Raw genomic sequence first — 23,722 nt, 5'->3', positions numbered from 1 at the left:
GGGACAGACCCCCAGCTGCCTGCAGAGGTGGGGCCCTGCCTCCCTGCGTCCTGTGTCTTTCCCTCCCGAGGGTCCTTTGCTCCTTCCTGCTGATTGTCACGAGGAGGCACCGCATGAGTGGTTTAGGGCAGAGGTGCCGAGGGCAGGCCCGGTGGCAGCTCCCGCCCACTCCGTGTGCCGCGGATCCAGCCAAATAAGACACGAGGAAATGCCCGAGCAGGCCTACGAATAATTGTTGATAATTTGAATGTTTGCTTTTAACGCTTGCAACACAAGCCCCCAGTGCAAGCTCATCTCGCCAGTCGAGGCAATTACAGGATTTACGAGTGACGCGCGTTCCCTGGGTGGGCACGAGAGCCGCCTGGAAGGCCTGCCTGTCTCCGGCCTCGGCAGGGCCCCGCGCACATACCTGCGAGGCCACCAACAATCCACCTCCCATGAGGTCATTCTGGAAGGGGAGAGCTCTGCCAAGTGGACCTTCTGACCCCGCCTCCAGGACAGACCAGCGGGGCCGGCCCTGGGCAGGCCCAGGTGAGTCCAGGTGCCCTCCAGCTGGCAAACACATTTGTCTCTTTATCAAAGCAGATGCAGAAGGACCACACACGTGGATCCCGATGAACGTCAAATGATCCCTCTAGGGAACTGCTGGGCAGCCAGGGCCCTGGGGTGGGCGAGGGCTGGGCTCTGCGGGCACCGAGGGGCCTGGCCCCTCTCTTCCGGAAGCTCCGGAGGCACCCGTGCCAGAGCCGCCAGCGCAGAGGGGCCTGTCCCCACTCTGTTGGGTCTGCCTTTCCTGGAACTTTGGGTGCCCCACGTGTCCTCAGATGAGTCCTCAGAGCTCAGGGCTGCGTGGCCGGGTGGCAGAGGCCGGGCTCCACCTTTGTCCACCCAGAACCCAGTCTCTGTGACCAAATCTCTGAGCAGTGACCCGTTAGTTGGCGGCTTCTACAAAGAACACGGTGCCTCTTCCATCCGCCTGTGGAGTACCCAGGGTGCTTCCAGGTTGGCCACTAACTTGTCCCAAGACCTGGAACAGGTTTCTCTTTCTCTTCACTTGGCTTCTGACCCTAGGAGGAGGGGTGCTCCCCGCGCCGTGAGATGTGCATAAAGGCAGCAGACGTCGGCAGAGAGCGGGGTGGGTGAGCAGAAGCCTGCACCCTTCGGGGCTTTGGGATGCCTCCCGAGATGAGATCAGAGAAGGATGATTGACCATAAACACGTACCTGGCCCGTTCTGAGTCTCCTGGAGCTGCCCTGACACGCCGCAGTGCGTCCCCCACAGGACCACAGCGCAGCCGGGACTTGGATTCTCTCTTTTCTTTTTAATTATTTCCTCTCCAGACAAAACCCCGCCAGGATAGACGTTATTGAGTTCAGAATGTTCCAGGGCACTTTATCAGGCTGCCCCCGTTCTCAGAGGCTGCTGTGCTCCGGGGGTGACCTCTAGCCGGGCTCCTCCCTGCCTCTCCTAATCCCTCCACCGCAGGACCAAGGGCAGGGTGGCCTGAGGACAGCAGGCCACAGCCCGGCCCACGGCGCTGCCGCCAGGAGTCCGGCCGGCACCATCATCCCCGGGGGCCCCGTCCCCAGGCCCCACCCCGTCCGGGCCCGGCTGGGGTCTCGGGCACACAGGTGCTCCCTGGGGTCTCCCGAGGTGCCGCCGAGACACCCGGGTGAGCTTTTGAGAACGGAAGGCCTGCGTTTTGCATTAATATGCCTGAAATGCTTGCTCCTGATTTACCTTTCAAATTGTGCCTCTGAATGAGTCCCGTGGGAGGATCCCCGAGGGGGAGCCCTGCGGTCCCACGTGATGCTCAGTTTGGTGGGGCCGAGCCCTGAGCCCAGGGTCCTTGGGGGCCAGCGCTTCCCTGAGGTGAGAGGGCGCTGCCGCCCGGGCGAGGGGTGGAGACAGCACCCAAGGAACCTGCCAACAGCCTGAGTCGCCGCGGGAGCTGGTTCTGTCCTCCCACCTGCCCCTCGGGTCCAGGAGAGGTCTCCTCAGGGACAGCCCATCCCCAGCCCGTGTGACCTGGGGAGCAGCTGGACGGCGCTTTCCGACGCTAACCCCCTCGCCACAAGGATGAGGATTCACCTTTTTAAAAGGAAACGGTCCTGTTTAAGTAAAATACGTGAATTATTCGAAGGAAAAACATGGTGTATGACGGTGTCAGGGCCGTAACCCCAAGTGAAGTCCGGGTACAGTACATCCAGCGCGCTGCTGGCGGTTGAAAGGCCTGTGCGCTTCGCCATCGGAGCGCCGGGCAGCGCCACAAACGCCTCCCTGGCGGGGAGCTCACCACCTACCCGGGGCATCTCCAGGCAGCTGCGGGGAATGCTCCCAGCGGGCTCCACCCGGAGGCCGGGCTCACCGCGGGGAATCTTCGCAGGGCGCCCCCCCCCCAGCCTCCTCCTCCAGGCAGGCCAGGGAGGCCTCCTGCTAGTTCCTCCTACTCGGACCGAACTTCTTTTTTTTTTTTTTTTTTTTCAAATTTTTATTTATTTATGATAGGGACACAGTGAGAGAGAGAGAGGCAGAGACACAGGCAGAGGGAGAAGCAGGCTCCATGCACCGGGAGCCTGACGTGGGACTCGATCCCGGGTCTCCAGGATTGCGCCCTGGGCCAAAGGCAGGCGCCAAACCGCTGCACCACCCAGGGATCCCTCGGACCGAACTTCTGCCCCTGGGAACGCGCGTGGTTGTCTCCTCCCTTCCTCAGCGCTGCCCGGAGTGGCGGCCGATCCGCCAGGAGCAGCCAGACCGTGCCCCCGTTTCCAGGTGTGGACGGATGCGTGGAGTCAAGGACGAAACCGGGGGCCGCGGGGGGCAGAAGCCAAGCCCCTGAAGGCAGAGCATTTCATAAATAACCGTTCAGAGGTGCATGTGTCCCCGAGCCCAGCACCGCCGCTCCCCGCCCGCAGGAAGAGGTCAGCCCCCACCCCCTCTGCGGTCCGCGGCCTCGCTCTCAGCGGCCTGGGGTCAGGCCTTCCTCGCTAACCCTGCGGACTTCAGGCTTTAACCACACACACAGTTGACTTTTGTGGATTTTTTTCTTTCTTTATTTTGAGAGCAAGCGAGCACGCATGAGCAGAGCAGGCTGGAGGGGCAGAGAGAGGGAACAGGAACCCTAAGCAGGGGCCCCGACTCCGGGCTCCGTGTCATGACCCTGAGATGATAATCTTGAGCCGAAATCAAGAGTCAGTAGCTTAACTGACTGAACCACCCAGGCGACCCGACTTCTCTTTAAGTTAATTCATTTTGTGGAAACTAAAAGGAAAAATTGTGGGGTGTCCAGGTGGTGCACTGTTACTGTATTAACTCAGCAACCCCTGGGAGCTCCTGTCTGCGGCCCGACCCATCCCCTGCTTCATCCCACCTTCTGGTTTCAGGGACACTGAGGAAGTGTCATCGCCCCGGTTCACAGATGAGCTAACCAGACCCGGAGAGATGAGGCAATGCGGTGGAGGTTGGTGGGAGAGCGCCGTGGGACTCCTGCGGGGCGCTCAGGCCGCATGCTGGGTGCTGGGTGCTGGGTGGGGGCGTCGCTCTCGCCGGTGCCTACGGTTTGGCTGCGGTGCCTGGTGCCTCTGGTGCTAGTGCTGGTGCCCCTGGCAGGAAGGGGATCAGCCCAGCGGGAGGGCTGGGGGGGGCGGATTCCCCGAGCCAGGGTGAGCCCTCCCAGGGCAGCCCCCGGCCCCCAGCCCCGCCCCGGCCCCACCGGCCCTGGCGGCCTTTCCGAGGGGTGAAGGGCTGGGCGGGAAGCTCACTTCCTCTCGGCCCCTGCGCACCCGCACCCGGGGCCCTCACACCGGCAGCTTCACTTCTGAGTCAGACCCAGTCGCCAGGGGGCCTGGGGACGCCGCTGCGCACATGGCGGCTTCGGGCTGCAGCTCGGGGCGCCGCGGAGGGACCCGCCACCCAAGGGCGCGAGAGCCGGGGACCCCCCAGCGCCGCCCGCGCCCCCCTGCGCCCGCCCCGCGCGCCTCCTCCCGTCTCCCCCGCGCTCCCCTGCGCGCCCCCCACGTGTGCCCACGCGCCCCCCAGCACCCCCCCAGCGCCCCCCCGCCGCGCCCCCTGCGCCCCCCGGCGCCTCCCTCGCCTCGCCCCGCGCCCCCCCGCCCCTCCCCGCGCGTCCCCCCCCGCCTCTCCCCCTGCGCCCCCCCCGCCGCGCCCCCCACGTGTGCCCACGCGCCCCCCCCGCCCCTCCCCGCGCGCCCCCGCCGCGCGCTCCGCAGCTGTCAGCTCAGGGGGCGGGCCCGGGGCGCGGGGAGGGGCCGAGCCGGCGCGGCGCCCCCATTGGCCGGGAGGGCGGGGCCGGCGGGGCCGGGGCCGGGCGGGGCGAGGGGATGAATGGAGCGGGAGCGGGGGGCGGCCTGCAGAGCGCGGAGCGCGGCGCGGGGCCGGGTGTCGGGACGGTGAGTGGCGCGGCGCGGGCCGGTCCGCTGACGTCAGGAGCGCGGCAGGTGCCCGCGGACGCCGGGCTGGGCCGCGGCGCGAGGTGGCGCCGGCGGGGCCGGGCACGGGCAGGGGCACGGGCGGTGCGCCCCGCGGCCCGGCTGCCCCGGGAAACGCGAGGCGAGTGCGCGCCGCTGCCCGCGGCCCTGGCGGGAGGCCTCGGAGGAGGCGGGAGGGCAGGGAGGGAGGGACCGAGGCAGGGAGGGAGACAGGGAGGCACGGACGGAGGCAGGGAGGGAGGCAGGGACGGAGGCAGGGAGGGAGGCAGGGAAGGAGGCAAGGACGGAGGCAGGGAGGGCGCGGCAGGTGCCGGGCGCGCACGCAGGCGCAGGCCCGCGGGTCGGGGCAGGACGGACGCGCCTCCCGGGGCGCAGAGAGGCGGCGGGGCCTCCACCTCCACCTCCACCTCCACCTCCACCTCCACCTGCGGCTGCGGCTGCGGCGGGCCCGGGAAGGGATGGCGAAGCGCACAAGTTTCTTGGGCGGCTGAGCTTTGTGGCGCCAGCTGCGCCGCAGGCACCTCGGGGGCGGGGGCGGGGGCGGGGGGCTGCGCCGGCGGGTCCCCAGCCCCGGCCACGCGGGCGGCACCGTCCAGCGGCAGCGCGGGCACCGGCTCGGGGCGGCGGCCGGAGCGGGCGAGGGGAGGACGGGAACCCGGATGCGCACCGGGGCCTGCGCGGCCTTCCTCGGAGGACGGGAGGCGGCGGCGGCCCGAGCGGGGCAGGGGCAGGGGCAGGGGCGGGGGCAGGGGCAGGGGCAGGGGCAGGGGCGGGGGCAGGGGCAGGGGCGGGCGCGCTCGCGATCGCTGGGGCGCGTGGGCGGCTGAGCCGGCGGGGCCCGGTGCCCGGGGAGGCGCGGGGGAGCCCCGGTACTTTTCCAGCCGGAGGGACCAGCTCAGCTCCGCGTGGCCGCCGCCCCTCCCGCCGCCTGCTGGGCCCCGGGTGCCTTCGTCGCACCGGAACCGGCTGCCCCGGGCTGGGACCCCGCGCCCAGCACAGACCGCGCTGGCGGGTGGAGCCGGGGAGAGGAAGCCTCTGGTTTCCGCAGGTCTGCGTGTGACCCGGGGCCAGTGCGCTGGCGGGAGGAGCTGCCCGAGCACCCAGAAGGCGCTCAGGGCGCCAACAGCGTCCCAGGAGGCCTGGCAACGGCGGCAGGTGGCTGCTGTCACTCCCATTTTACGGTTGAGCAGACTTGCCCACGGGGCCCAGCCTGTCCGCGGTGGGGAGGTCGCGCTCCAGCTTCGGGGGACTCCATTCGTCTTGCAGCTCTGTCCCCGGCGGGGAGGACACAACCCCGGGAGCCAGGCGTGGCACAGGGCCCCAACAGGTGGGCCCGCCGCAGAGGGGCCCGGAGCCGTTGGCAGGGGGAGCCAAGGCCGGTGGGAGGCAGGGAGGGGGCCTCTCAGGGAGCGCCCACAGCCGGCTCTCCCAGGTGCCGCGCAGGGGGAGGTCGGGTCTGCTTTCCTGCTGGGCAGGGCTGGCGGCCACTACCCGGGAATTTTTTATGGGGCTACTTCCCTCCTGGGTGGCTCTGACCTAATCTACCCTGGGTGTGGCCCCTCACCTCAACCAGGTCCCTGGGCAGGTCCCAACCAAGTCCCTCCCACCACCGTGGTCAGGTGGCTGGGTGCCGGGAGGTTAGGGACGATGGCCTAGGGGATGGAGGTCTTGGGGCGGTGCTCCTGTCCTTGTCAGAGCCCCTGATTCTGGCTGACTCCGCGCAGAGCCTGGCTCCCTGGGCTCCGGTGGACTCTTGCCTTGATAAGCCACGGCTGCGGCTCCAGCTCTGGGTCTCTGTCTGGCTTCCAGACGATCTAGAAGTCTCCATGAATGTCGATCCATTTCCAGGTCAGCGCTGCTGAGCCGGTGTCGGTTCACAGCCCTGCGGACTCGTGCTTACCGTGGTGGTTTTGGTGCTCAGGACCTCCCCGTGGGTCGTGGGCAGGTAGCGGAACAGAGCCTGGTATCACGGTCAGAAGGGATGGGCAGCTGGCCCCGCAGGTACCCGGGGACTCACCCCACCATACTTCTGCTTTCTCCGGTGTGGACAGAGGCCGCAGAAATAGTCCCTCCTGGGCCACGTGGCCTCCTGTTCTCAGGCGTGGCAAAGAGCCCATTGTCTGCTTTCGGAAGGGGATAGACAATAATCCTCAGAACCTCTCAGCTGCTTTTGTTTGGGGACATTGAGCTGCTTGTCTGGCCCCGGCGTGCTGCTGGTGTGTGGGAGCCCGCTTCGGGGCAGGACCCAGTGTCCCCCGTGGCAGGTAACGGTCAGGCCTGTCAAGACCCCGCCCTGTGAGCCCAAAGGAAGCACCAGCTCCAGTCTCTGGTGACCAGGGCTCTTGTGTGTGGGTGGACCCTGGGTCCTGTGAGCAGGGGAAGGAACCAGCCTGTGGGGCCCGGGTCACCTCCCCTGCTTGGCTGGTCAGGGGGACCCTTTCTGCTGCAGGCCCTTAGCTGCTCACCGTGTGGCCAGGCGAGGCCCACTGAGGACCAAGCCCGGGGTCCGGAGAGTCACAGGCTCCTGGGCTGCAGGGCTTCCAAGGCGTCCTCTGCACCCAGTGGGACCGCCCTTCGTCACTGGTGTTTTCTCCAGGAAGCTTTGGGGGAACCTGAGATGTTGGTCCTTGGCCCAGTGCCTTTTAGGGTTTGGGACAGGCAGGCTGAGTGGCACCCCATTCCCACCGCAGGCTTCCATGCGGCCCGTGCATTTTGTCACAGTGATCTACGTCTCAGCAGCTCTGGGCCTGGTGTGTGGATCCACAGGCCGAAGAGGCCACCTGGACGGGGCTGAGCCCAGTGCCCCGGCGCCTCCAGACCCTGCGAGGGCCCTTCTGCGGGTCTTCATTCCCATGAGCCCCAAGTGCCCAGAGGCCGGGGTCCTTCACCTCGGGGCTCACTCTCTCCTCCCTACGATGTCACACTTCTGTTGAAGTGGAGACACAGAGACAAAGAGTGGCCGACCACCGGCCCGGGGCGGGAACGCCCGCCAGGCTGCAAGACGGCCTCTCTCCGTCCCCTCCGTGGATCAAACCTCACGGGTTGGGAAGACGAATAAACTTGTACCGGCCTCTCTGGCTCAGCCTGCCCTCCCACACGTCTGCCTGCTGTGGACACAAGGTGGGGAGCAGGGAGTCCATGCAGGGCACCCCTGAAGGGACAGGTCCTCCGGCTGTCTCTGACAGTCCTTCATTGTTGGCCTCCGTGCAGAGTGGCCGGCTCCCTCCCCCCTCACCTGGGCATGGTCATCACGTATGCAAATTTGGGCGGGTCGGGCACTGCTGTGGCCACCCCCGTCCTGCCGCCCAGGGTCTGCTCTATAAATAGCTTTGAGTCTCGTCTTCCACAAGTGAAAGCTCCCTCCGCTCTCTCCGGCAGAGGAAGAAACACCAGGACGGACGTAGGAGGCGAGAGAAGAGAGCTGCCTGAAAGACTTCCATGGGTCACGGGGGCGAGGACCGGGGTGACGGGGAGGGCCCAGGGTGAGGACCCGCGGCCAGGAGCCAGGCAGGGGCGGCCACACAGGGTGGCACGTGTCACAGTGGCATGGCTGTGGCTGTCAACCTCAGAGCCACCAGGTGCAGGGAGAAGGGAGCGTAGAGGAAGCAGAAATGAAACCTGTACATGTCCCCAGCGAGCAGGGTCCAGGTTGGAGCTGCGAGAGCCCCTGCCCCTAACTTGGAAGGGCGCCGGTCACCCCACGCTGGCCTCCCTGCGGCCGTGGGCTGGGCCCGAGCCAGCCTGTCCCCGGGAGCCTGGCAGAGGAGGACCAGGGCTCGGCGCTAGGCTGACGGCACGGCTCAGGGTGAGCCGTGGCCCTGCCGCCTGCTGCGTTGGCAGGCAGCCTCCACGCGTGCACCGAGCTGCGCCCAGGACCCTGCGCCAGCACATAAGGAATAAGCGAGCCGAGGAGGGCTCGCGAGGACTGACCCCGTCGCAGCCCGGTGTTGACGCCAGGGCCCAGGGGAGGGCCACCCACGGGGCCGCTGGCTCCTCACGCTGCAGTTGGTGGGGTGTGGCGGGGGGGGATGAGCCACTGGGACCTGGATTTCTTGCAGCCTCGTGGCTCAGACTGTGAGAGGTGCTGCTGACGGCCGGGCCAGTAGGGGACCCGAGGTGTCCTCCTGAGTGAGCTGCACGAGGGCACACACGCACGCACGCGCACACACGCCCTTGCCCCTCCCACGGCAGCCCCAGGTGCAGAGCTCCCACATTATCCTGGCTGCTAATCCTGGGCACCTAATCCCCAGGGTTTCCTCTCCCCGTGGCAACAGGTGGGGGCCCCAGCTGTGGTGGGGAGGCTCCGGGGACCAAGGACAGGCCTGGAGGCTGGGATAAGGGCTCCCCGGGAAGCAGCAGCAGGAGGACGATCCGTCCGCTTCTCTCGGGTCCGGAGAGCCATCCAGGGCCTCCCCAGCACAGCTCGCGGCCCCAGCTGTTCCCCGACAAGGCGCAGGCAGCAGCGCAGCGGAGAGGGGGCAGCCCGGCCTTGAGCAGGTGCCCCGGGGCCCCCCACAGCGTCCCCAGGCTGCTCCCATCCTGGGGGCTTCCTCCTGTGCAGCACTGTCTGGGGCTCGCCTGGCTGGCGTCCCCCGGGAGCCCTGTCCCCCATCCGCGGGCAGCCCCGCCTCCTGAGCCTGGGATCTCGGGGGCTCACTGAGTGTGTGCTGAGGGCTCGGCCAATACCGGGCCCACGGGACGGAGGTTGGTGCTGGCGGCGCCCTGAGCCCCCCGGGGCCTCTGCAGCCAGGCCCGCTCTGTGCACCGCGCCTCTGCCATCTGCGCCGCTCTGCTCTGCTCTGCTCTGCGGGCGGGGACAGCTGGCTCCTAGCAGTCGTCCCCAGGTGCAGGGGCTGTGGCTCCTCCCGGAGAGGACAGGGTCCTGGAGGGCCCCGGACCCCACAGCCCCTCACGCCTCCCACGCAGCCGGCGTTGGCGCGGAACTACCCGCCGATCAGTCAGGATGCTCGGAGAACCAGCCGGTAGGGGGTACGCGTGCGGACGTCTATGTTGTTTGCGTATGTACGTGTTGTACGTATAAGCTTACGTAGAGACAGATACACACGAACGAAGATTCCTCATGAGAAACTTGGCCTGTGCAGTTATGGAGCTCGGCGAGTCCCCAGAAGCGCAGCCAGCCAGCGGGGAAGTCAGGAGAGGTGAAGGTGTGGCCGGCAGGACGGCCTCCAGAGCCAGGCATGACGACCGGGTCAGAGGTAGCCACGCAGGACAAGTTCAGGGAAGGGCCGACCCTTTTGGGCTATTCAGTCCTTCAACTGATCAGACGAGGCCCACCGGCACTGAGTCTACCCATTAGAATACTGATTTGTCCTAGAAACACCGCTGCAGACACACCTGGCACCTCATGGCCCCCCCAAAGTGACAGGTGGAGTCCACCATCACGCTGCTCTGGGCCCCGAGGCAGTCGCTCTGGGCCTGGCTGTGGGCAGGGGGCTGCGGGGAGGAGGGGAGTCACCAGGAGTGAGATGCCCTGGGGGTCTTAGGTGAGGCTGCCCGGGGACCCCACCTGGAGCCCCCGGGGGGTGGGGGGCGGCCTCTCCTGCCCCTCGCCTGCCTCCGTTGTCCCACATGCTCGGGTCCTCTGCCATCCACCGCGTTGCCCCAGCTCTGCGGTCAGGCCTCACGGCAGCTGGAAGGTAAACACTCATTTTGTCCAGACCCAAGCCCAGCGGACAGAGGGAGGCTCCTGGGTACAGCCCGCAGGCTCCAGGAGGAAGAGTTCCCAGCCCAGCTGCGAGACCCGGTCCCCGGAGGGCCAAGTCCCCCGCGCGCAGTGTGCCACAGGGTCCTCCAGCCTCCCCACCTGCCCCCCGGCTTGCTGCGGGCCCCCGGGACACAAACAAGGGGCAGCGGCCCCAGAGCCACGGCCCGGCCTTAATGTGGGTCAGCGACACTCCCTGGGCCCCGGCAGGGAGGGCAGCCGTGACGTCCCCGTCCCCTGGCTGACCGCTCGGGTGTCAGCGCTGCCCACGTCGGAGGCAGATCCTGGAAGGAAACTGCCCGTGAGTGAGCCGGGGCACAGCCCGACTCCAGCAGCATTGCCCAGGGGAGCTGATGGCCCAGGCACCAGGCCAGCAGCTCGGTGCCCGTTGGGCCTGCGCCTCACTGTGCACGGTGGGCTCGGCCACTCCGGCCACACTGCAGTCGTGCCGGGTTGCGGGCTCTCCTGCGGGACAGGTCCCGCGGCCTTTGTGGTGAGACGGCAGCGTGTGCTTGGAATTCAGACCAAGCGTCGGCACGACCACCTGTGCATCGACGTGCAGCGCAGCGTCTGGCACGCCACACGCGTATCGGTGCCCAGGTCGAGCCGGGCCAGATCCGGGTGCAAACTCAGAAACATTCTTAGGAAGTTCCACGAGACTCAGGACCATCCTGGTGGCTGGAGACGCCCGGTGTCGCAGATCCTAGGCTCACGGGGCCCCGGCCGCCGGCCTGTGGGTGGAGGGGACGGTTCCAGGCGCCGGGAGGGCCAGCCTCCCCGTTTTTGATCCAGAGCCTCCGTACGGGCGAGAGCCTTCCAGAGGGCACAGGCAAACTGGGGCAGAACTGGGGCAGGGGTAGGAAAAGTTTGCAGGGGCTCAGTCACGGCGCGCTGACCTGCCTGGGCGATGAGGTGGGGCGGGAGCGCGTGTGCCCCAGGCTCCGGGTGGGAGCCCCCGGAGGAGGCCGCCAGCCGCCCGAAGGCTGAGTGCTGCCACTCGATTCTCTGTGCCCGTGGCGGCCACCAGTGCATCATCTGGCTGACACCCCAGACTGGATTCCCAATTTGCTAATTTAAATGATGTGATGTGTATGATTTGGCTTGAGCTTTACGTGCTCGTGTCCAAGATCCACAGCTGTTCAGGTAACACTTGGCCACGGACTTGGAGCTGCTCGTTGCTGTTCTCTTGCGGCTTTTCTTTTTTTTAAGGTTTTGTTTATTTATTCATGAGAGACCCAGAGAGAGGCAGAGACACAGGCAGAGGGAGAAGCAGGCTCCCTGCAGGGAGCCCCGTGTGGGACTCGATCCCGGGACCCCGGGGCCACACCCTGAGCTGAAGGCAGATGCTCCACTGCTGGGCCCCCCAGGCATCCCCCTCTCGCGGCTTTTGATTTCCAAGGGGAGAACTTGTCGTTGTGGCCGTCCCTAGCTGTCCTGCTGCCTCCTGAGCCCTGCGAGGACCCGCTCCCCATCCCTGCCCCTGCGTGTCCTACCGAGCGGGGCCCAGAAGTGTGGAGGGCGCAGGCGTCTGAGGGTGCCCGGGGTGTTGGTCATTTACCGGGGATGCCGGCCCCTGAAGGTTCCCGAGGGCCCGATGCGGACCGTCCATCGCCCCTGCACTGCCCTTTCTCATGGCAGGTGGGGTCCTGGGAGCCTGGACATGCGGGGTTACCTGACCCACTGGGGTCGGGGGGAGTGAGGGCCCAGGTGGAGCATGGGAACAGGGTGGGCTGGTGCTGAGCGGACAGAGGGGGAGCGCTGGGGCCTCTTCTCACTAGCTCGCCCACCTGCCACCCACCGTGTCCCATCGGGACATTCTGAAAACCGCCACAGGGCAAGCCGGGTGGGCACTGGTGACCCTCGAGTGGGGGCGTGCCCTGCCTCTACTGCCCCCACCATTGCACGTGCCCGCCGGGTGTGAGCTTCCCACGGAGCTGAGGCTGCATGGGGTGGAGGCCGCGTGCACGCTCGGAGCTCCCTCCAGGGCCCCAGAGCACAGCTCAGGCCGGCGGAGTGGAGGCCGCGGGGCGGGGGACCGGGCGATCCAGGGCCCCGCAGGGCCCCCACATGGCCTTGTTCGGGTGCACGGGTCTGGCGTGGACCCCAGCAGACCGGGGAGCGGGCCTCAGGGCCATCGCGGCCCCACGGGACCAGGCACGGGGGCGTCGGGGCGCAGATGTCAGTGCGTTCGACGGCCCGGGTCGGCCTTCTAACCGGAAGCTCTCCTCACAGAACGAGCCCGCCGCTGGAGTTGTGCTCGGCGGGTTCCGAAGCCGCCCCCCGCGCCCCCCGGACGGAGATGCCGCAGCGCTGCGCAGGGGACAAGGCCGCGGTCTCCCTGCCACCCCTGGTCTTCCGGAGCCCGCCCTCGGCCGCGGTCACGGACGCCCCCGGCAGGCAGGCGTCCCCCGGCTCGGCCCTGAGCCCGGGCGCCCCGGGGTCCGCGGCCCTCAGCCCCCTGGACCCGTGCAGCCAGCCGCTGTGCCGGCCGCAGGCGGAGAAGCGCGCCCGGGCAGCCCCCGACGTGCACTACGTGGCGGCCGGGCCGCAGGGCGCGGCGTGTGGCTGGCGGGCCTTCGCGCCCGGGTGGCTGCAGGCCTTCAACACGCCGCGGGGCTTCCTGCTGTTCCTGTGCGCCGCCGCCTTCCTGCAGGGCATGACGGTGAACGGCTTCATCAACACCGTCATCACGTCCATCGAGCGCCGCTACGACCTGCACAGCTACCAGAGCGGCCTCATCGCCAGCTCCTACGACGTGGCCGCCTGCCTGTGCCTCACCTTCGTCAGCTACTTCGGCGGCAACGGACACAAGCCCCGCTGGCTGGGCTGGGGCGTGCTGGTCATGGGCGCCGGCTCGCTGGTGTTCGCCCTGCCCCACTTCACCGCGGGCGCCTACGACGCGCAGGCGGCCGACGGCGTCGGGACGTGCGGGGCCAACCGCAGCGTGGCGTGCGGGGACGGCGCCTCGGGCCTGTCGGGCTACCGGCTGGTCTTCATGCTGGGCCAGTTCCTGCACGGCGTGGGCGCCACGCCGCTCTACACGCTGGGGGTCACCTACCTGGACGAGAACGTCAAGTCCAGCTACTCTCCTGTCTACATCGGTGAGCAGGGCGGCGGGCGTGGGGCGGGCGCGGGGCGGGCACGGGGCCCCTCACGTGCATCTGCCCATGGCCGGCCGCGTGTGTGGCCACTCGTGGGGTAGCCGGTGAGCGCTGGCCTTCGGGCCACCGGGGGCGGCTGGTGCCCGGGTCAGCCTGGCCCTCCCTGCGGCCCTGCCCGCAGGCGCTAGGTGCGAGCCTCCCGCTCCCACTGAGACACCCACGGGCGTGGGCGGCAACATGTATGGGTTTCAACCTGGTGCCCCCACCCCCACGTCCCTCCTGCCCGGCCAGGCGTCCCCAGGGGTGACACCGGCCGGTGCTCTGGGCCCGGCTGCACCCGCCAGCCGCCTGCAGCCCCCGCGTTTCCGCCTCGGGCCCAGTCCCTGTAAGTCCCGGCGGTGCCGACCCAGGGTCGCTCCGGGAGGGGCTGGGGGTGATGCTGTGCGGAGGCGTCCAATCCCGTCATCCCACCATCCCGCCAAGCGACGCCCTCAGGAGCTCGGCTCTCTTGAAGGAGAGAGTCCCCCCCCCCCCCACTACAGTTGGCTTTGATGGAAAAAACATGAAATCATTTTAGAAAGTTAATGGGGGGGGGCGGGGGAGGAGGGGGCGCCTGGGTGCTCGGCCGTTGAGTGTCCGACCCTTGCCCTCAGCTCAGGTCCCGATCTCAGGGGCCTGCGTTCAAGCCCCGCGTTGGGCTCCACCCTGGGCGTGGCGCCTGCTTTAACAAGGAAAATCAATAAAAAATAAGAAACGATAAGGGGTTGGCAGCGGCCGGATCCGGGACGCAGCGGACGCTGCACAGATGGAAACCCCGGGCCAAAGGGCCCGTGCGCTGGGGCAGAGGGTGCGGGTGCCGAGGGCTCCCCCGGGGGGCCGTGGGGCTCCGGCGTCAGCGGCTGCGAGCCCCGGGGCCCCTCAGCCGCGCCGCTTCCCCGCAGCCACCTTCTACACGGCGGCCATCCTCGGGCCCGCCGCCGGCTACCTCATCGGGGGCGCCCTGCTGAACGTTTACACGGACGTCGGCAGCCGGTGAGTGTGCAGGGCCGCCGGCCCCTCGGGGACCCCGTGTGCTCAGGGACGACGCCGGCTGCTCCGGGGCCCGGGGTCTGGGGGTCCGGGGGTCCAGGGAGGGGTCCCTGATCGCTGCGGGGGGCGGGCACCAGCCGGGCGTCCTCAGTTCAGCCCAGTCCCCGCGGACTCCCCGGAGTCGGCGCAGACCCCGCAGGCTAAGGCCCAGCCCCGGGAGGCCCCCTCCAGATGGCAGCCCCAGGCGCGGGGCCCGCTTCGGTCCAGCTGCACATCCGTGGCGCCCGCGGCCTCGGGCGTGAGAAGCCTCCAGAACGGTTCACGGCCCCGGGAAGGCGCTGTGCGCGCTGGACACCAGTTCACTAAACAGCTTAGGAGGCAGGAGCCGCCAGAGGGACGGGCCGCCGAGGGCGAGGGGGGAGGGCGCGGGCGTCCGCGCTGTGCGGGGCCACCCCAGCCGCCCGCCCAGAAGCCCCCAACGCCCCCGGTAAGGTGCCCACGGAGCAGCGGCGTGGGCGCCCGGACACGCGTGGACGGGATGCTGACCGCAGGCCCCTCTCCCACAGGACGGAGCTGACCACCGAGAGCCCCCTGTGGGTCGGCGCCTGGTGGGTGGGCTTCCTGGGCGCGGGGGCTGCTGCCTTCCTCACCGCCATCCCCATCCTCGGCTACCCCCGCCAGCTGCCAGGTGGGTGCGTCAGCCCCTCCCTGGGGCTGCTGGGGACCCTGGGACAGTCTGGGGCCTTCACCTCCTGGGCGGGGCCTGCAGGGCCTGTGCTGCCCACCCCGGGCACCCTCCGCCCCTGCGGCGCCTCCCCCTATGGGCTCAGAGCGGGGCCCATGGCAGCCTGAGCATCTGCCCCCTCTGAGCCCTTCCTCCCCTCGCCCAGTCCCACCGTGTGTCCCTGGCTCTCTCCAGCTGGTCGCCGCTCACCGTGCTGCATCCCCACCACACCTGGCCCCGCACCCTCCATCCCGGGACCGGCCCAGACCTGGGGGCGGGCAGGGGCCTGAAGCAGAGCCCTTGGTCCCCGCTCTCACCGACACGTGTCCTTCCAGGCTCCCAACGCTACGTGGTCATGAGAGTGTCTGAAACACACCAGCTGAAGGACAGCGGTCCCACGGCCGCCAGCAACCCCGACTTCGGGAAAACCATCAGAGACCTGCCTCTGTAAGGACCTCACGGGGGGTGGTGTGGGCCTCTTGCCCGTGTCTATGTGTCCCGAAGACCCTTAGGGGGGCCCCACACACGCTGGATCTCGACCCCAACCTAGGAGAGTCCATGTGACCCCTCCAGGGCCGCATGGTGAGCGCACAGCCCCTCAACCTCCCTCATGACCCAGTGCAGGGCAGGTCTCGGCCCTAAAACTCGACCTAAGAGACCAAGGAGCAGCAGCCAGAGGCCTCTGGTCCTGATGGAGGGCCCGGGCCCCAGCTCCTCACTCCCCCCTGTCCTCTGACCGGGTCATCAAGCGCCACCTGCCTGTGCCCTGGGGGCTCCAGGCTCGTGCCCTCTCTCTGTCTCGAGGCTCTGAGGACCCTGGGGGAGCGGGACTGACCCCAGCCCTCTGCCCTCTGCCCTGCACCGGCCCCTCTCCGGGGCTCCCCTGATCCTCCCTGTGTGTGACTGGCCTGGCTTTGTGGTCTTCACACGCCATCGGGACGAAAGGCCCCTGGCCTGCTCTGCTCTCGGAGCTCCTGGGGGCCCAGCACCCTCTCCACGGACCAGGCATTCCAGGGGGGCAGTCGCAGGGATGGGGAGGGAGGCCCCTGGACAGGCGCCTGCCTGAGTCCTCGGCCTCGCTGAACTGCCACCTGTCCCTCCAGCCCTCTGGGACCCGAGCCCGGGAATGGCCGTGTCTGATGGGCCTCGTGGGGCCGGGGGCCGGTGGTGGCTGGAATGAGTCCCCGTGCCTGCCTTCGCCGGGGGGAGGGAGAAGGGCCTCCAGGGAGGCCCCTGTGCCTCCCACCATCCACTGCTTTGCTTCTGCTGTCATGCTACGGGCGGAGGGTGGGTGGCCCCCTGCTTCCACGTCCCGGGAGACCTCTCAGGAGCTGCCCCCAAGGCAGGCCGGGCTGGCCCGGGGCCTCACCAGCCGGGGTGCAGGAGCCTCTGTCTGGGGGCAGCTCGCCCGGTCTCCCGACACCACGGTGGAGCCCCCGGTGGAGCAGGCCCTCGGGTTCCCTGCACACAGCGCCAGCGACCCAGCCCGTGGGCAGCCCCGGGGTCCCTCCTGGCCGCCCACCCGAGCGTCCCGGCGCAAAGGATAGGTAGGGCTGCACCGCACGTCCCTTCTTTCCAAAGTCCAGTTGCTCGCTGGCCTGTGCCTCCAAAGGAAGAGCATTTGAGGCTCAAGGTGTTTGCAGCCGCCGTGACAGGGCTGCGAGATGTGGCCGGTGCTCTCCGGGCTGGCGTGGGGACGGCCGGCGGTGCTCGTGGACGCTGGGTCTCCGGGGGGCGGGGGGCTCCCGAGGACAGGCCTGGGCACCTGCTCCGGTTGTAGAGCAGCTCCGAGCTGTACACTCGGGACTGAAAGCACAGGAGGCCGGGTCGGAGCCGCCCAACGGCCGCCGGGCCGTGGCCACTTACGTCCAGGACCTGCTTTTCCTTAGGCGCCGGAGAGTGAGGGTCTGTCCCGCCGCGACCTGGGGCTCCCGGCCACATCGCCCCCGAGGCCGGGGGCCAGCAGACACTTCCGTGCTCTAGTCCAGGCACCTGCTGTCCGGCGGCTAGAGGGCTGGGGACGGCTCGGGGAGTTGGGACACGCAGGCGCTAGAGCTCCCGGGCGGGGTGACCGGCTGCCCCACAAAGACGGAGCGTCTTTACTCCCGGACCCCCCCACCCTTGGCTGCGATCTTTGTGTGTTCTCCACTCTGGGCTCCGCTTCCTTCACCAGCCCCGTGAGGACAGTGTGTTCTGTGCCCCTCGTGACATTTAAGGGGCAGGTGGGGTCACATGTGATCACAGGCTCTAGCCCTGCTCGGCCTGAACCCCTAACGGGATCCTGGGTCCCATTCAGCTGGAGTGAGTGGCCCCCAAAGAACTTGGGCTCATCCCGAGGGCAGGCAAGGTGGGGCCGGGGCTGGTGACTGGCCAGGCTCAGCGGGGACATGGAGGACGGCAGCCAGGGCCCATGTCCGACCCTCACAGTGAGGCCGGAGGCCAAGGGTCCCCCGGGCTGTGCAGGGTCGCACTCCCGGTCCTCCCAGGACCTCCACGGGGACCCCGGCAGCAGCCCCCCAAGTATGCAGCAGAGCAACTGGGGAGCCAGCCACGCCCACCCCGAGGCTCCTTGGAGGCCCCTCTGTGTCCCCTCGAGGGCTGGCTGAGAAGGGACCCCCCCACATCATCCCCCGTCCGCAGGGCCTGGCCAGTCCTGGACTTGGGGACAGCCACCTCCCGGGCCCCCGGCCCCTGGCTCGGGCCGTCCACCCGTCCTCACAGCGGACCCCGCAGTGACTGAACAGTGCACGGTCATTGAGGGTGTCCCCGCGCTGGAGGGGGCGGCCCTGGGAGGGCTCCTCCCTGCGTTTCCGGCTTTCTTCCTCGGACCCCAGCCTCACGCCCTGTCCTCACGTCCCTGGGACAGATGTGGGGTGACCACAGCGGAACGGGGGCTGTGCACCCGGGAGGGGGGGCCGTGGCCTTGGGGACGGGGCTTCCGCTCAGCCTGGCGCACCCCCCTGAGCCTCCGTCTCTCTCTGGCCTCCGCGTGCAGCTCCATCTGGCTCCTCCTGAGGAACCCCACCTTCATCCTGCTGTGCCTGGCCGGAGCCACCGAGGCCACGCTCATCGCCGGCATGTCTACCTTCGGCCCCAAGTTCCTGGAGGCCCAGTTCAGCCTGAGCGCCTCGGAGGCTGCCACCTTGTTTGGTGAGAAAACTCTCTGGATACGGGGGGTCCTCTGACCTTAGGGCTCCCGGCCGTGTGGTCCTGCGGGGGGGCTCGGGAGTGGGCACGGGGCCACCTGATGTGGCCACAGGGACGCGATGGCCTCTCCCCGGAGCTGGGGACACTGGCCACAGGCTGTCCGGCTCTCGGCCGACGCCTCCTGGTGGGAGGGTGGGGCGGGCTCAGCTCACGTGTGCCGCCTGCGCACCCACAGGCCTGGCTGTCCTCACCCCTGGCCTGTTGCAGGAAGGGCTGGGGCCCCCCAGCTCCGGACCCTCGGGCTCGGCCATGCCCGTGAGCCAGGTGTCTGGGGTCCCAGGATTCCATGGCACCATGAGGTGGGCGTCCCCGGCCTGTGCCTGGGGCGGGCTGGCCCTCAGGACAATGAGGGGCCCTCCTGAGGCCCCCCACCACTGTCCAGGGGCAGCCGCAGCCTTGCTGAGCACCCGCTGGGCAGAGGGGCCGATGCCAGGCACTGGGTCCGGCCCCACGGGGGTGGATCCTGGCTGGAAGGGGCAACGCCACGTGTGGAAGGTGGGCGCATCTGGGCAGCACGAGGGCCATGCAGCTGCACCCCAGCCCTCAGGGCTCTGTTCCCGGTACGGGGCTTCAGCGTTCGATTCGGGACCCCGTTCCCTGTTACCTGACACCCCAGACACCCCTTCTCACCTGCCTCTCAGGTGACCTCACACGCCCAGGCCTCCGTCTACAGCTGCCTCCCCTTCCCTGGGCGGCCCCCTCTCCTGTGCCGACAGCCCCTAAGAACAGCTGCATCCTCCAGGGTCCCCCATGTTCACCCCAGGGGTGTAAGTGGTCCACGCCAGAGCTGGCCTGGGTCATTGCTGGAGAGATGGGCCCACTGAGCCCCCACTGCCATCTGCCCCCTGCTCGGGGACGGCCTGGGAGCCCTGGGCCAATGAATCCCTCCTTCATGTGAAATGGCAGTGGTCCCTGCTTTCCCCAAATGTGGCTCACAGTTGGACTCAGGTGTCCTGGGGGCCCCCCCAGCAGGCAGGCCGGGGGCCCTGACTTCTCTTCCGGTCTCGCCCGGCCCCTGCGTCCCCTGGACTGAGCCCCCGCCCCCACCGTCCAGCGCCTGACAACTCAGGTCAGAGCCAAGCGCTGCCACATGGACAGGTGGGCGGCCCCGGGCCTCAGTGTCCCCACCTGTAAAGACCCAGTGGGCACCGGCCCCCCTCCCGCAGCCCCCGGGGACCTCGCCGAGCACCTCCCTCTCCTGCAGGGTACCTGGTGGTGCCGGCGGGCGGCGGCGGAACATTTCTGGGCGGCTTCTTCGTGAACAAGTTCAAGCTCCGTGGCGCGGGCATCATCAAGCTGTGTCTGCTGTGCACCCTGACCAGCCTGCTGGCCTCCTTCATCTTCTTCATCCACTGCCCCAACGTGCCCATGGCGGGGGTGACGGCCAGCCACAGCGGCAGGTGAGGGTTGGGCGGTGCCGGCATCGAGGGGAGACCCCGGCCCCCTGTCAGGGCACCTGTCGGAGGACGGGGAAGGTGGGAGCAGGAGCCACGGTCTGGGGTTTTCCATTTGAGTGGACAAGAGAGGAGAACGTGTGTCTGTGCTCGCAGACGTGTGCACGCACACATGAGCCATGCGGGGGTGCAGCCGAGCCCCGGGGGGCTGGCGCCGTGGCGGAGGGTTGGCCCCGGCACGCCGGTCGTGTCGGTGTTGGGAGCCCCGTGCACACGTTGCCTGTGCAGTAACCGAGGGGAAGCGCGTGTTGCAGCCGCGGTGGGGGAGCAGGTCGGGGTGTGGTGCGCCGGGTGCGAGGCTCCAGCGACCGCGTGGAGCAGATGAGGCTGGGGTCCGAGCCCGAGCCCCCACCGCCTTGTCTCCCCCGCAGCCTCCTGCCCGACGGCCACCTGGACCTGACGGCCCCCTGCAACGCCGACTGCGCCTGCCGGCCCGAGCACTACAGCCCCGTGTGCGGCTCCGACGGCCTCACCTACTACTCGCCCTGCCACGCGGGGTGCCCCGGGGCGGCCGTGCCCAGCCCGAGCGGCCAGAAGGTGAGTGGCCGCCGCCCACGTGCCGTCCGCCGCGCCCCGGGGGGGCCCCTGTCCCTTCCTCCTGTAATCAGCGCTGTTGTTGCGCCCCTCAGGTGTACCGAGACTGTAGCTGTGTCCCTCAGAATTTTTCCTCTGGTTTTGGCCATGCTACTGCAGGGAAATGCACCTCAACTTGTCAAAGAAAGCCCCTCCTTCTGGTTTTCATATTCGTTGTAATTATCTTTACATTCCTCAGCAGCATTCCTGCGCTGACGGCAACGTTACGGTAAGCCCCGGGCCTGGGTTTCGCTCTGGTCCAGAACCTTTCCTTGCAGCCCGCCGCGTGGAGCTCTGCACATCCTGCAGGGTACGTGCTTGCCCCCGGGGAGGCGGCCACGCGGCCCGGCGGCGCTCGGCTGCCGGCGTGGGGCTGTGACTTGGCCACCCTCCCCGGGCGCTGACGCCGCCGCCGCCGCCTTCTGTTTCAGGTGCGTCCGCGACCGGCAGAGATCCTTCGCGCTGGGCATCCAGTGGATCGTGGTTAGGACTCTAGGTACTGTGGCCTGTGTAGACTAGCGCAGCCGCCCGCAGGGCTCCCAGCAGGTGTGCTCCCGGCCGCCGCGGCTTCGGGAAGGGCATCATCCCCTCGCAGCCCACTAGAGGGACCCGTGCCCGCGTCTCCGCCCAGAAGGTGGCTTTGCCTCGTTAGCACAAAGGGGGGGCCGGGCTGCGACCCCGCGCAGCCCCCCAGTGCCCGGTGCTGACCCAGCCTCTCTCTGCAGGGGGCATCCCGGGGCCCATCGCCTTCGGCTGGGTCATTGACAGGGCGTGTCTGCTGTGGCAGGACCAGTGCGGCCAGCAGGGCTCCTGCTTCGTGTACCAGAACGCGGCCATGAGCCGGTACATGCTCATCTCCGGGCTGGCGTACAAGGTGAGGCGGCGTCACCACCCTGCGGCTTGCGGGCCCCTGGGGCTCCGGTCAGCGGAGGCTTCGCAGAAATGGCACCCAGGTCCCCTCCTGCGCGCAGACGCTGGCAGGCCCGTGCCCCGCCGCCCCGGGCCAGGTGGCTCGCTGGACCCACGCGTGAGCAACGCCGTCTCCTGGCCTCACGGTGCCCAGGGCGCCGCACGCCCCTCCCCCGGCCCTGTCACGATGAACCTCTGGGGGCGCCCGAGGCTGGCGCTGCGTGGGGGCAGCACAGCATTTACGTCCTGGATTTTGCGTGATGGCGGGAAAGGGCACAGCGAGATCCCAGGGCCGGCCTGTGACAGGGTGTTGACGACCTGCTTTGGGTGGAGGCGGGCTCGGGCTCCACGTCCTGCCTCACGATGTTCTTGAGCCCCCACCCCCCCACCCTCACGGAGGACCCCCGCCCCCTCGGAATAGCAGAAAAGTAGCCCCGGGGTGAGGAGGGCTTGGTGTGGCTCCCGTGGCGGTGGGTCGGGCTCCTCCGGTCCCTCAGGCCAGTAGCCGGCGCCCGCCCACATAATGACCCCCTGGGCGGCGGCGCGCCGATGGGATCGCTGCTAAAGGCAGGATTAGTTTTAGCAGGAGGAGCAGACAGGCTCCAAACACGTCCCATTCGGTCATTGTCCCAAAGTGGAAACTGGCTTCAGGCCCCCTGGGGAGGGGGGATGCTCCAAGGGGCACGGTGGGGGTTCCTGCTAAAACCCGGCACTTACACGGTCAAGTACACGCGTGAACGCAGAGGCCGGCATTCGTGCCCCTCCTCCTCGAGGCTGCGAGGGACCCCGCGGGAGCCCCGTGTCGCAGGGTCAGCCCCAGGCCGCTCCCCAGCCGCGCGGTGGCCTGGGTCCTCGCCCCCTCGCACCCCCCGCGTCTCTGCCTCCGCGGCCCGTGGCCGCCTCCCTGGCTGCTCTGGAAAAGCCTCCCTGCTCGCTCCTGCCCGGACACCCGGCACCAGGTCCAGGGCGATTTCATCCCAAGATCCCTAACTGAGTGACACCTGCAAACACCTATTTCCAGCTGCAGGTTCTGGGGGTCAGGGCTGGGACGGCTCTTCTGGGGGGACGCTGTGCAGCCGGGACAAGCCCTCCCCCCACCTGGGGCCTATCTTCACCCACATGTGGTTTTCATTCCCTCCGTGATAGTGTTGGTGTCCGCGCGAGGGGTATCCTGGAGAGATGGTGTCCTCGCCGGAGCAGGGGGTCCCCGGGACCCGGGGCCGGGCGGGCAGCGAGCTCTTCCTCTCTTCGCAGGTGCTGGGCTTCCTGTTCTTCGCCATCGCCTGCCTCCTGTACAAGCCCCCCTCGGAGTCTGCCGACGGCCTGGGCGCCTCTCTGCCCAGCCAGTCCTCGGCCTCCGACAACGCCACGGACCTCCCGGATGCCCCCTCGGCCCTCCAGCCCCACAGTGACGTCTGATGAGGCGCTTCCCGAGGACACCGATTTCTCCCCAGAAGGGCTGACCCCTCGCCGGTTGATGCCACAGTGCTGAGGACCCTCCGGGAATCTCCCACGGGATGCTGAGGGGTCTGCGCTGGTGGTGGACGCACGTGAGTCTCAAAGGCGCCCAGGAGCGAGAACGCGAGGCGCATCCGCAGTGGGCACAGCTCCCTCGTGGTCCCCGGGGACCGGGCTGATGGTCTCTCCCGAGGAAGAGGCTCCGGACCCCTGGACACGTTAACAGCCGTGCTTCCAAGACAATCTATGCAGCCGTACCGCACTGTTAGCTCTAGAAAGTGCAAAGCCCCTGCAGGCCGAGGCCCAGGCCGAGCTCTCCGGGAGCCTGCGGGGCCGGCACACCGGGCGCCCCGACGGTCGAACCACTGGCTGAGAGGTACAAAGCCCGGCCCCCCCCGCGGCCTCGGGTGTGGCTCACCGCATCCTGGGGGCAGCCTGGCCCCTTCCGGGGGTTCTCCTGCGAAGCGGAGCAGCTGCGAGGCCGTCCCCGGGGGCTTGGAGCCGCCTGCCTGGGGTGTTCAGACCTGCTGTCCCCTCCTGTCCTCGGAGCTGCTGCAGGACGGGAGCCACTTGCATATGTAGATATTTATGAACCAATATTTTGCATCAACTTATTTATAGAATCTGTTTTATACCTGAGAGTGCGGTGGGCAGAGTGGCACAGTCAGCAGGCACCTGCGAATTCTGCTGGGAGGACGTCGGGACTTCCGTGGGACGTTGGTTCCCAGGTGTCCTCAGTTAAAATTACGTGTATATAAATATATTTTAATATTTAAAACGTATCTCTGTGTGATGAGTTTTGTCTCCACGAGTTTGCAGTCTGGTGGCTTTATACATCCTTCCTGTGGGGTTTTGTGAGTTTGTGTCTCAAAGCCGGTGGCGGGCTGCCTCCCCGATGAGCACTTTCTGGACAGTGAACCCACCTGGCGGGCATCTCCCGTCCCCCACTGTGACCCGAGCATCCCCTCCCTCTGGAGTCCAGCCCCCAGGAGGCGGGCCGGAGTCCTCCACCCAGGGCCCCCCTTCCTGCCACTTTCCTGAATGACCTACAGCTCAGGGTGGAGCCGGGGGCGGACACAGTAGGTAGTTCAGGA

At 68.3% G+C, this 23,722-nt stretch overlaps 1 protein-coding gene across 11 annotated transcripts; it reads left to right on the top strand.

Annotated features, from left to right (window-relative positions):
• Positions 1–509: 509 nt before the first annotated feature.
• On the top strand, positions 510–23,410 carry SLCO4A1 (solute carrier organic anion transporter family member 4A1). 11 transcript variants are annotated; one of them, XM_072735415.1, is made up of 12 exons: positions 510–531; positions 12,406–13,274; positions 14,216–14,306; positions 14,870–14,991; positions 15,363–15,474; positions 18,023–18,177; positions 19,439–19,634; positions 20,060–20,225; positions 20,318–20,490; positions 20,693–20,757; positions 20,987–21,135; positions 22,425–23,410. In XM_072735415.1, the coding sequence occupies exons 2-12, from the start codon at positions 12,473–12,475 to the stop codon at positions 22,587–22,589; spliced, it is 2,196 nt and encodes a 731-aa protein (XP_072591516.1). In that variant the 5' UTR covers positions 510–531; positions 12,406–12,472; the 3' UTR covers positions 22,590–23,410. The 11 variants fall into 11 exon arrangements, 7 of the variants coding, with proteins under 7 accessions (XP_072591516.1, XP_072591513.1, XP_072591510.1 ...); XM_072735412.1 differs by lacking the exon at positions 510–531 and adding an exon at positions 3,387–3,463; XR_011996825.1 differs by lacking the exon at positions 510–531 and adding an exon at positions 4,346–4,412 and having other exon boundaries at positions 20,464–20,571.
• The last annotated feature ends 312 nt before the right edge of the window (positions 23,411–23,722 follow it).

This window comes from Vulpes vulpes, chromosome 14 (genome assembly GCF_048418805.1).
Source record: "Vulpes vulpes isolate BD-2025 chromosome 14, VulVul3, whole genome shotgun sequence".
NCBI classification, from domain to species: Eukaryota; Metazoa; Chordata; class Mammalia; order Carnivora; family Canidae; genus Vulpes; species Vulpes vulpes.
The sequence above is the reverse complement of the archived record's forward strand: the minus strand, read 5'-3'. Positions and strand labels throughout refer to the sequence as shown.

Excerpts from the sequence above, each read along its gene's own strand:
- SLCO4A1 (XM_072735409.1), top strand. The coding sequence starts at position 4,348 with ATGGAGCGGGAGCGGGGGGCGGCCTGCAGAGCGCGGAGCGCGGCGCGG. Across the intron at positions 4,413-12,405 it reads CGGGGCCGGGTGTCGGGACG|AACGAGCCCGCCGCTGGAGT; the intron begins GTGAGTGGCGCG and ends CTCTCCTCACAG. Across the intron at positions 14,992-15,362 it reads CTACCCCCGCCAGCTGCCAG|GCTCCCAACGCTACGTGGTC; the intron begins GTGGGTGCGTCA and ends GTGTCCTTCCAG.